This window comes from Nicotiana tabacum, chromosome 23 (assembly GCF_000715075.1).
Source record: "Nicotiana tabacum cultivar K326 chromosome 23, ASM71507v2, whole genome shotgun sequence".
Lineage (NCBI taxonomy): Eukaryota > Viridiplantae > Streptophyta > Magnoliopsida > Solanales > Solanaceae > Nicotiana > Nicotiana tabacum.
In genome coordinates, this window is record NC_134102.1 from 131,214,026 (window position 1) to 131,226,347 (window position 12,322).

General features: G+C 34.7%; 1 protein-coding gene across 6 annotated transcripts; it reads right to left on the reverse strand.

The window, feature by feature from the left end:
* Positions 1-425: 425 nt before the first annotated feature.
* On the reverse strand, positions 426-8,104 carry LOC107824698 (uncharacterized). Of its 6 annotated transcripts, none has more exons than XR_001656924.2 (7): positions 7,157-8,099; positions 6,222-7,056; positions 2,354-2,518; positions 1,314-1,442; positions 1,084-1,137; positions 846-954; positions 426-756 (listed from the first exon to the last, which is right to left on the reverse strand). XR_001656924.2 is itself a non-coding variant. In XM_075246698.1 (7 exons), exons 3-6 carry the CDS (start codon positions 2,513-2,515, stop codon positions 868-870), a joined length of 426 nt encoding a protein of 141 aa, XP_075102799.1. In that variant the 5' UTR covers positions 2,516-2,518; positions 6,222-7,056; positions 7,157-8,104; the 3' UTR covers positions 426-750; positions 846-867. The 6 variants fall into 6 exon arrangements, 4 of the variants coding, with proteins under 4 accessions (XP_075102799.1, XP_075102801.1, XP_075102798.1 ...); XM_075246698.1 differs by having other exon boundaries at positions 426-750; positions 1,320-1,442; positions 7,157-8,104; XM_075246700.1 differs by having other exon boundaries at positions 1,326-1,442; positions 7,157-8,103.
* Between the last annotated feature and the right edge of the window lie 4,218 nt (positions 8,105-12,322).

The window sequence follows — 12,322 nt, forward strand, 5'->3', positions numbered from 1 at the left end:
GGAAAATTAGAACTCCAAACGGAAAATTACTTGTAGCTAACTTAAGACTTTGAGATCAATTTTATGAGTGATAGCAAAACATGGATCACATATATGATTAAAAAAACACTTATCTTTATTTTTTTTTGTTATTTTCAAATCTTTTTTTAAATATGGTAGACCTTTTTTTGTATGGATTATTTGCATGTTACTGTTATCTATCAAACTGATGCTTGCCGTGAAACAAATTTCTTCTTTTTATATTCCATTACTTTGTGTTGCATTCCATAGACTTGATTAAGAGGTTGGAAGACTGGGATTTTATCATTTGCAATATAATTGAACATGATAAAAAGAACTAGGCAAAGATATGTCTTAATTACCTACTACTAGTAATTATTTCATTCCCCTCTCTGTATCCCACATAAAAAACATAACGCGGGAACTTTTCAGGTCCCCAATATAGTTCATCAATTACTCGGTACAATTTTGGATCATCAACAAATATATGTATTTTCTCTGCATCTGCCGTCTCACCTTTATCATTTAAAACTATGAGGCCCCCTACAATAAGCTTCATAACTAGAGTCTATAATAGGAAAACGGCCCGAGCCCATTGGAGGTTCAGGTACACTTGACAAACTATATGCAACTCCTCCCCACTCAACATTGGTAGCAAAGTTTGCCAATGCAGCGAAAATCCTGTGGCCAAAAGCCAACTTGTGTATAATTTTCTCCCAGCAAAAGCCACCAGTTTCCATTGGCAAGATCCTTTTACTTTTAAGAAGATGTATATTAGCGTTTTTGTACCTTTCAAATTCTACTCTTAATTATTAAAAAGTTCAAAAAAGAAGCATAAATTATACCCGATCAATCTACATAGGTATCTCAGTGTTTATTGTACAAAGCCAGGGCATAGTGTATTGACGCAACAAAGCCAGGGCATAGTGTATTGAAGCAATGTTTACTTCCAGCCTAGAAAACATTATACACACACAAAAAAAAAATTATTAACCATTGTCTATTGAGGTATATAGCTAGACCGAAAGAAACTAGTCACATGAACACAAGATGGAAATCATTCAAGTGCCAAAGATAACTTACTTGGAAATGAGTAAAAAGTCTAGTTTTAGTATCTCCATATAATGTTGGATCCACCTAAAATAAGAAAGAGAGCTTTCATAACTATTGAGTGGAAGATCAATGATGAATATCTTAGAGGTATAATATTCAATCTTCATCCCATTCCCTTCTCTGTATTTCTCCTCTTAAGAAGTTTGGAGCTATTGAAGTAAAAAAAACTAGTAAAGTTATAAATGAACAAGTTGCTAAACTTATACTCCAACCAATTTGTGTAATGCATTATGTTGATGACTTTCAACACGAGGATTCCATAGACCAGCTGACATTCCAGCTCCCGCATACTTGCTATTTGGATCATTTGGAGTCCGAAATATTGCAAGCTGAATATAAAAGATGAAATCATTACAGAGATTATCCAAAGTAGAGAGAGCTCAGTCTGTTATTCAGCAACTAAAAAGTCCCTTATACTATTAGACTATAGGAATAGGTAGCTTGCTGTTTTTGTGAATTCAATCCAAATAGAAGAGAAGACAACCTTAATTTGGAGCACTGGTTAACCATATCCTCATTTCAGAAGGACAACTTTCATCGTTTAACCATATCCTCGATATATCAACTATTGAGATACTTGAATTTTGCTTTGTAGTTGATAAAATGGGTTTCATCCATCATCAATTCAAAATTCATTTTGTTTGTTAACTATACGACATCCTTATAAAGTTGAATGGACAAAAAAAAAGAAGGCAAAGACATGCCATAGGATGAAAAGTGTGATTCTTCAATAATGGATGATCAAATACATGTTGTTTGAAGAAATCCACACAATAGTATGTGTCTCCACTTTTAGTCTGTGAACAAAAAATTTCATAAACCAAGTAATCTTGATTGCAATGTATCGTGCAATCCAAAAACAACTTTTAAAAACATAAAAAAGTTATGGAAAAAATGGGTGTTGGTAAATGATAAACACTGCTTCTTCTGTCTCATAATTTACCATATCTGACTTTCAAGTTTCAAAATCAATATAGGCTTTTGTCGAAGGCATTATTATGCCTTAGTTTTGCTCGATAAAATGAAACCAAAAATTAAAGAATATGTAAAAAGTACTATAATGCAGAAATTTCATAGTATTCAACTAAAACATAAAAAACGAACAAAATATGGAAAATTCAGTTTACCAAATTTTAACGTGATTGTTAATTTTATATGTATGGATACATTATGGCACAGAACAGTATGAAACGATAATCAATCTTGAACTTATTTAATTCAAATAAACCAAAATACATACCTTAATTGTTTTCACAGTTGGCTTGTTCAAAAGTTTAAGTTGCTTCTCCAACACCCGTTCCTCTAGTTTGGAAAACTTTATTTCTCCTTGAACTCCGTGATAACTCAGAAGAAAATATACCACCAGCAATATTTGTCGAACAATTCTTTGATGAATCAACATACTCTGAATTCATTAGTATAACTTTTATAGGTGCCACTACTGAATATATGTATATAATCACTTTGTAATTGCATGTTTGCAGTATGCACAATGCAAACCCCATTAAATTCAACAAGTTATGTAAATAAAATAGACCAAAATCTTAAGTTATAAGAAAGTACCCAAAAAATGATTATTTAGAAAGAATAAGGAAGTGTTAAATAGGCAACCTTGGAATCTTGTATGAAAGCTAATATAAATTAATTAACGAAGCAAGAAAATAGCATTAAACAGAGCACCTACTTGATTTGCTAGGCCTGTGAGTGAGTAAATTTGTGGGCAACTATCACTTTTTCTTTCAGAAAGATCTTATATACATATCAAGATAAAGGAGTTCTGAATGGCTATTATACAAGATATTAGAGTTAATATAATTATTAGAGGAGGATCACCAAAATCTACAAAGATTTATGTCAATAAAGTTTATAGCTTGCATCTAAGAAAAAAACAAAAAAGACAGTTTGACTATATTACTAGCAAGATTAACATAATCTAAGTTCTTTGAAAGAACAAAGCTCGAGGGATGATTGATGAAAAAAATAGTTTAGGAGGGAAATGAGTTTCACTACTCACTAGGCAAAGTTAAACGGACAAGTGAATTTACCCAAATTTTTATAATCTATGGTCAGAGTGTCTTTTTGAATATCACTTAGAATTGAACAGAGCTTAATTAACAGAAATCGTCTGTAGATTCAATTAAATTTACTGGTAATCTATGGCCAGATTATCGTTGGATTATATATTAAGAAGAGAACATTCAGCATTCATTGACCAGAAATCTTCCCTGGATTTGGTTAATTCTACTTTAATAAGTTAGTGATTTAATATCACATATTATACCCATTTTAAAACTCCTCTACCCCTATATAGAACATTTTCCTCTTAGCAGGAACTGATGGATGCTTAAAAACTTCAACTATCGTACATCTAGTAAATCAAGTAAGTTCAATTAATTAATTTTGTTCATTAAATATTAGTTTTTTTTGTATCTATAGAGATTCAGCATTCATGCCTGTAGAGATAATTTTAATGGACTCAGACTATGTTGATTCGTCAAAGAATTGTTCAACAAACTCTGCTGGCGTTATATTTTCTTTTGAGTTATAATGGAGTTCAAGGAGAAAAAAAAACTATCCAAACTAGAGGATTCAGAGTTGGAAAAGCAACTTAAACTTTTGAACAAGCCAGCAGTCAAAACAATTAAGGTATGTATGTTGGCTGAAAGTCAATGTATTCTCAAGTGTTTTGAGTGATTATTTTCTTAGTGTACCGACATTACTTTTGTAGAAAAAAAATATACATATTCCTCAATTCCATATTTTTGTACCTGAAGATTACTTATTTTATGATGTTTTGGGTCACAGACAAAATATGGGGATACATATGATTGCATGAATTTCTATAAACAACCTGCATTTGATCATCCGTTGTTAAAGAATCATGATATTCATCCTAAGGTATGTTTTCTCTTTTCATTTTACTTTCAACTATTTAATAATAATTTAGAATTGTTGATAACACATATTTAAGTTTTTCACTGACAGATAAAACCTACTTTAGCTAGCACACTACAAAATTCAGATATGTCAGCAGCTCATGAAGCTAATGAGTCATCAGAGATATGGTTAAAGGAAAGAGGTTGTCCTTTCGAAACTGTTCCTATTAAAAGAATTACCAAAGATGATCTTATTAGACAAAGACATATTCCACCACTAGAAGCTATCGCATATGAAGCTCCATTGAGTAATTACGTCTTCCTTCATCATAGCATATCATATATATTTTGTTGGTTCAATGCAGAGTAACAACAATAGCGAGCCAAAGAGAAGTTCCATATCCTCACAGGGATACAAGGTAAATAACTATGAACATTTATCATCTTCTCATTTTTCAGTTTTGTAAGTTGATTAAAAAAATTTATTTATTATATTCAGCTCGCAATAGTTCAAATTCCAAATGACCCAAATAATAAGTTTGCGGGTGCTGGAATGTCAGCTAGTTTATGGAATCCTCGTATTGAAAGTCAACAACAAACTGCATGTCGACTGAAAATCCAAAAAGGATTAGACAGTTTACAAGCTGGGTGGAGAGTAAGTTTAACAACTTGTTCATTTATAATTTAATTGTTTTTGTTTATTTGTGATAGCTTGTTTTCTTTTTATTTTCTAGGAGATGAGATTAACTATTGACCTTTAGGATGTAAGTTAGAACCTATAACATGAGCTCCCATTCAACCATGATAAATCTATTTTATGTTTCAGGTGGATCACTATACTATACGGGGACAATAAGACTAGATTTTTTGTACATTTTCAGGTAATTTGTGTACTTTAATGATTTTTGTTTTGTGTTCATAAAAGTAGTACATATTTCTAGCTATGTAATACCTCGATTGAGAAGCGTTCATGCATATTTTACATTTACTAGGCTGGTAATACACATTACTTCAACACGCTATGCCCTGGATTTGTCATTGTAAGTAGTAAGTACCCTGTTGATGGGGTCTTTGATCCAGTTACACAACGTGGAGATAAAAGAGTATTGGAGATCGCAATGTTCATCGAACGAGTATGTTTTTTCTTCTTTTGCAGAATTATTTTCAAGTTTTGAGTTGGTTTTCTATTTACAATTGAATTGATCAGAATTGAAAGGTACAATTTAGTAATATTAGACATTTCTTTCTGAAAAGGATCTAGCCAATGGAAACTGGTGGCTTTTGTTTGGTGAAAGCAACGAACAAGTTGGTTTTTGGCCTCAAAGGCTTTTCAGCAACTTGGCAAGCTTTGCTACTAGTGTTGAACGAGTAGCATATAGTCCGCCAGGCGTGTCTGAACCTCCAATGGGCTCCAGCTGTTTTCCTATTGGAGATCCAAATTACGATGCTTATTGTAGGAGACTTAATGTTTTAAATGATAAAGGTGAGACAATACATATAGACAAAACAACTGTACGTGTTGATGATTCTGATCGGTATGGTGTTATGGATGTATCACATTGGAGAGGTGGAAAGTATCAGCATATGGCATTTTATGGAGGACCTGGTGGGTTCGAGACATTATGTTAATTACTACTATGATGATATTAATTACTTTCCATGTCCAAGGAAATATGAAATTTTTGTTTGTCATAAATTTTGCACGTCGCATGCTCTGACTTCTCCTTTAATCTTTTTGTTGGTTTTTGTTTAGTGTTAGCAAATAATCATGAAAAAGAACTTTCGTTCGCCAAGGAGCTTTTATTTTAATCAAGATTTTTATGCTATTAGAAATAGGGTGAAAAATGTTTTCCCCCTCTAATTTCACCTAAAAATAAAATTCACCTACCAACTTGAAGGAGCATAATTGCCTGTGCATTTCTAGCCTTTTCTTTATAAACAAGACTTTGTTTTCACTACTGAAGGACACAAATAAACAGAAAGAAGTTTGACAGGATGTAATAAGCATATACTAGGAATCCATCATCGAACAGAAATAGAACATCTTCAACACTCCGCAAAGGCATCTGTTGTTATTCAGAATGCCTTTGCAGAATGTTTAAGATGTCCTATTTCTGTTTGGTGACGATTTTCTTGGATTAAATTGTTAAATTTTTCCAAATAAAAAACTATCTATAACATGAAACGAAACAGAAGATACAGATCCCAACAGCTAAAGGCAGAGTTCAGTACCTACTATGCGGTTGTCATTACTTCATGTTGGGGGTTGGATGCAACTATGTTGTACCGGGTTCATCTTAGCCCATAACTTTAAATATATTATGTGTTCAATGCTCTAAGAACCACAAATGTTGAACTCATAGAGTTTAAATCCCAAATCCGCGTCTGTTCGTGTCTCCTGCTCCTTCTTGTTCTAGCTCCATAACTGCTCATTAAAGACCATTTGTGATTGCATTTAGATGCAACCCATTCTCATTCGCGTCCTCTAGCAGCTTCTCTGTTGTCCAATTTAAAACCTTCACGCATAGAGATTGAATAAGTTTGTTATATTCATCAGCATTAGGTTCCATCTCTCTTAATAGTTTCAGAGGCTTATCAATCTGTTCGAGCTTGCAATAACCACAATTAATTCGAGCTTCTTTTTGGCTTTATCAAAAATCGTACAAGCCTCCTCCATCTGATCCCACTTCGGTAACCACTCATAATTGCACTGTAAGTGTATACATTAGGTTTCAAACCTCTATCCTCCATTACCTTCAATATTTTACTCGTTTCTCCCAATTCTCCACTATTGGAGAGTACACTGATAATTGTATTGAAGTCTGCATTGCCAGGTGGTGGTCCTGCGTCTATCATATTTGAGAGCAAGTTTTTGGCCTCTTTGATTTCTTCGCTGCAATAGGAGCAATATGGGCCACTGCAAGAGGATTGCAACTGCTTTTCCCTTGTTACATATCTTGCCCACCACAACGCAATAAAGACCCAATTGTCACTCACTAGAGAAGGCAAGAATGCTGGAGTCTCAATCGAATGACGTCTTCTTGTGAAATTCCTGGCAATGCTTAGCCTAATATTGGGAAAATCACATTGTTGTTACTCAAACAAGCAAGTAACATATAGCAACACAAAATCTAAAGAGAGGCAATAGAGAGCAGAGGTGGCAGTACCGAGCTTCAGCCAATGGACGACCACCGTCGATTTATGTCGACAACATTAGAGGTGGCAAATATATTGCTTTTAGCCTCCATTGTTGTTTAAAAAAGAGGGCTTGGAGGCGAGACATGGAAGAAGCTTTCTCATAGAAATTGACATGAAGAAAGAGCATATGTGGGAACAGAAAAATTAAGAAAACAAATAAATATTGCTCAGTTGTTTTAGGCATTTCGTCAAACACATTGGCTACATCTTTGTGCTTAGCCGAGTTTTCCCGCAAGCGGTTGAAAAAAAAAAAAACTACATCCATGTACACGACCCACAATGAAACATGATCACATGAAGAAAGCCAACAAGATTAAATTAACTATGCTCAAAGAATCTAAAATCATACTCTTAAATGAAGAAGCCAAAAGAAAAAGGCATAAAATACAGAGAACAAGTAGACTGAATTTTTAAAATCAGTACTCTCTAAAAGTAGAATGAGAGATTCACATTCCTATAGATTTGTGTCCCCCCAGCAGAAACACAACACAAATTGAAGAGAGGCACAAAGCAGTCAAATAACAAGTGGAATAGTGGGTCCCACAACAACTCCAAATTTTAGATGAGGTGGGTTGACTCGACACGGAATTTAAGAAAAAAAAAGATTTTTGAAATTTGTTGTCTTAAAAGCTTAAAGGGTAAAATCTTTGTGGGGCCATGACATTTGTGTGGTTATCAAAACTTCTTATTAAGGGTAAAATGAGTAAAATGAAGAGTTTAAAGTTGAATTATTTCTAAATTTAAAAATGTGTCATTTATTTTGGAACATAGTAAAAAGAAAAATAGCTCATTCAATTTGAAACGGAGGTAGCAGTACTTATAGCTCTCCCAAAATCGTAGACGCGAGGAAGAAACGTGGCTCTACTAAGTGGGACCACTATTCCACTTGTCACTTTTAGGTCTCGTAAATAGTGTTGGTTGTATGAATTATAAAACGAAGTTCTTGGGCTCCTAATAACAGGTCCCTAGGGCTCTATAATACACAAAATTCAAGTACATACTTGAATATTCAACTCCGTAATACTACAATAACAAGACTAAAATTAGCGACAAAAAAGTTATTGAGCCACGATATGACGGTATCTTGGAAACAAGTCGGCTTGTGATCATCCCACAAGTCATCTAAGTATAAATACAACTATGCTAAAACACGTGATTGCATAGAATCATCCGCATATATTCTATTTGTTCAAAGTTAGATTGACAGATGGGACATTTACTATCACTTGAGGCCGGGTGTATGAGAAGAATTGAGGATTGATTCAAGGTTGTCTGAGTAGAAGTGGAAGAGGAAGAATGTAATGGATCCATATTTACTGAAGAAGATAGAGATGGATTCCAACGACAAACAATATCGGATACAAGGAAAAGGAACTAAAAAAAGAAAACAAGAATGGAGGGAGGTTCGAGAGTGCTCCAACAAGAGCTAAATCAAATCAAAGAAAAGATTCAGTATTTTCATCAGGATCTTCTCCGTAGCTTCCTCATTTTATATCCATATTAGCCTTATCTTAGCTGGGGTCTCAAATGTCATTTGACAGGTTCTTTGGCTGATATTTGGGCCTACTTCTCTTTCTAATGGATCCACTTTCACCACCTTTGTTATCTTGGGCCGCATTCATAACAATACCCTCATCGTCAATAAGAATTAGGGACAATGGTTGTAGAACACTCCCCACTAATTTTCTCCAAACAACAGTGCTCTTTATGGGTTAAGAATAAGATGTGACCGTGTATATTTGCGAGAACAACAAATACTGCTTTTGAAACAATAGAGGGATAGATGTCACAGGCCCATTTCCTTACATTGGGTAGCGTCACCTGCTCGAAATGATTTATGACTTGTGGGGATGGTTGGTTCGGGATTTAGAAGTGTTTGAGTTGAAATCGGAACACTTAGTTTTTTAAGTTGGCTTTAAAAGGCCAAGTTTGACTTTGGTCAATATTTTGGGTAAACAGACTCGGATCAGTATTTTGACAGTTTCGGTAGGTCCGTGTCGTGATTTGGGACTTGGACATATGCCCGAAATCAAATTCCGAGGTCCCTAGCCCGAGATATGGAATTTTGATTTAAAAAAATAAAATTTAAGTTCAAATAGTGACCGGATGTCGAATCATGTGCAAACGACCTCGGAATAGAATTTTGATGATTCCAAAAGTTCTGTATGGTAATTTTGGACTTAGAAGCATGATCAGAATTTTATTTGGAAGTCCGTAGTGAAATTAGGCTTGAAATGGCTAAAACAAGAATTTAAGTTTGGAAGTTTGACCGGGGAGTTGACTTTTTGATAACGGAGTCGGAATACAGTTCCGAAAATTTTCATAGCTCCGTTATGTCATTTATGACTTGTGTGCAAAATTTGAGGTCAATCGGAGTTGATTTGATAGGTTTCGACATCGAATATAGAAGTTGAAAATTCTTAGTTTCATTAAGCTTGAATTGGGGTATGATTCGTGGTTTTAGCGTTGTTTGATGTGATTTAGAGGTTCGACTAAGTTCGTATGATATTTTAGGACTTGTTGGTATATTTGGTTGAGGTCCTGAGGGCCTCGAGTGAGTTTCAGATGGTTAACGGATCAAAAAAATTGGACTTAAACAGCTGCTGCAATTTTTCTCTTCTGCTGGAAATTCTGGGCTGTGATCAAGCCCAAGATCGAGGCCCAAAATCGAGCTCCCAAGATCGAGCTCCCATGATCGAGCTCCCATGATCGAACTCCCAAGATCGAGCTCTCCCAAGATCGAGCTCCCATGATCGAGCTCCCATGATCGAGCTCCCGAGATCGAGATCCCTAGATCGAGCTCCCGAGATCGAACTGGGCAGATCTGTAAGTTATAAAAAATAGAGGCATTCGACCCATTTGCCATTTTTGACAAACTTGAGCTTAAGCAGAGGCGACGTTTGGTAGATTTTCAAGGAAAGACATTTGGGGTAAGTGATTCCAACTCAGATTTGGTCTATATACACAAATATATCATTGTTTTCACCATTTAATTAGTGTTTTGAGATTGAAATTTGGAAAATTTTAGAAATCTCATAGAAACGAATTTTTGAGATTTCGGTATCGATTCGGAGTCGGATTTGAGTGAAACTGGTATGGTTGGACTCGTAATTGAATGGATTATCGGATTTCATAACTTTTTTCGGATTCCGAGATGTGGGCCCCCACAGATGAATATTTAATTAATTTCGGAATTTTTATTAAAAATGTAGTATTTTCTTATAGAATTGATTCCTATAAATTTTTGTGATTGTATCGAATTATTTTTGGTTAGATTCGAGCCAATCGAAGTTGGATAATCGAGAAAAAGGCCTACTAGTGGATTAAATTGGAGCAAGACGAGGTAAGTCTCTTGTCTAATCTTGTGAGGGGGAAATTACCCCATAGGTAATTAAAGTAATAATTGTTGCTAATTGTGGGGGCTACGTATGCACGAGGTAACGAGAGTCCGTGCGTAGCTACTATTAATGCTAAAGTCCGGGTAGTTTAGGACTCAAAGCATGAATTACTTGTGTAAATTATATTTTTTGTTTAATTAATATTAATTGATATATATATATATGAATATATTGTGAATTTTCAGATAAAGATATTAAAGGATAGAAACCTCATATGCTTGATTTTCTGTTTAAATTAATTAATTGTTAAAAGAAATTGTTCTTCCTCCCGAATTTATCTTATAATAAATATACTCTCCTTCCGGAGGTACATAAGAAAATGTCCTCCTTTCTTGTGGAGCGGGCCGAACGCCTCGGCAAGATAGATGCATCTATGGATCGTGCCGCACGTCCCTCGGCAGTGTACACGAAACTCTGGATCGGGCCGTACGACCTCGGCAGAAATCGTGCTTAATAATAATAATAATTACACGATACTTGGACAGTTTATTACAACTTGTAAAGTTATTTGATAAATTGGAAATTTATTGGAATTGAATTGCAGCTTGTAAAACTATTTGATAAATTAGAATTCTTATTGAATTTGAAGGATTTAAATAATAGATTAGAAATTATTGGAAATGGAGGAATTTAATTACTTATGCCGGTTCAATAAAATTATTGTTAACTCTGTGAATCACGTTGATATAAAATATTTCTATTTTCATGATTATTTAATATTATTGACCCATAGTGAGTGTCATAGTCGGCCATCTCGTCTCTACCTCTTCGAGATTAGGCTTGATACTTACTGGGTACACGTTGTTTTCGTACTCATACTGTACTTGCTGCATATTTTATTGTGCAGGTACACATATGTATAGAGGCCTTGTGGGCGCAGATGTGTGGTTAATAATTGTGGGGACATAGGTGAGCTGCATTCTATATTACGATCCGCAGCTAACAGAATCTCCGTCAGAGTTATTATACTTTCCTGTCTAATTTGTATTCTGGACAGATGTTGTATTTTATTTTAATTTTCTAGTAAATGCTCATGCTCTTGTGATACCGGGTTTTGGGAATGGTTATGAATTGTTTAGAAATTTAGTTTTTAAAAATATTTATCATTTACTTTATGAGTTTTATCTTTACTATTTCATTGAAGAAATTTTTATTTCAAAAACACTAAAATGAGTAATTAAGTTAATTGATTATGGTTGGCTTGCCTGACAGCGGTGTCCGGCGCCATCACGACCTTTTTGGATTTTGGGTCGTGACAGAAACAATAGAGGGATAGAACTCCATTGCAAATGATATACCGGCACCACCAAAATTAAGACCCACCAAAAACACTCTCTCCCTTAGCAAGTTTTTCAAGAAAATCAGTGAGTGGTTGTGCATATCGCAATAGGCTGGTGATGTTATTTGTGTCAAAAGAATGAATATCTGAACTAGTTAAATCCACTGCAGTCATCTTAAATCCAATCTTTTCTAACAGAGCAATGGTTTTATACCAACACCAGGCTCTAAATCCACCACCATGTACAAGTACATAATGGTTCTTTTCTAAATCATCAATTGTTAATTCTCTGGCTGCCTCCTCCAGACCTGTAACTTCTTGGATAACGTCATTGGATGCAACCAAAATGTGAGTAAGAGCAGAATACATACTTCCACCATCTGTAGTATCAATATTTGGGCCAGAAGATAGAGGTAAAAATATTTTTAGAACTGCGTGGGCACCATATCCTAACTCCT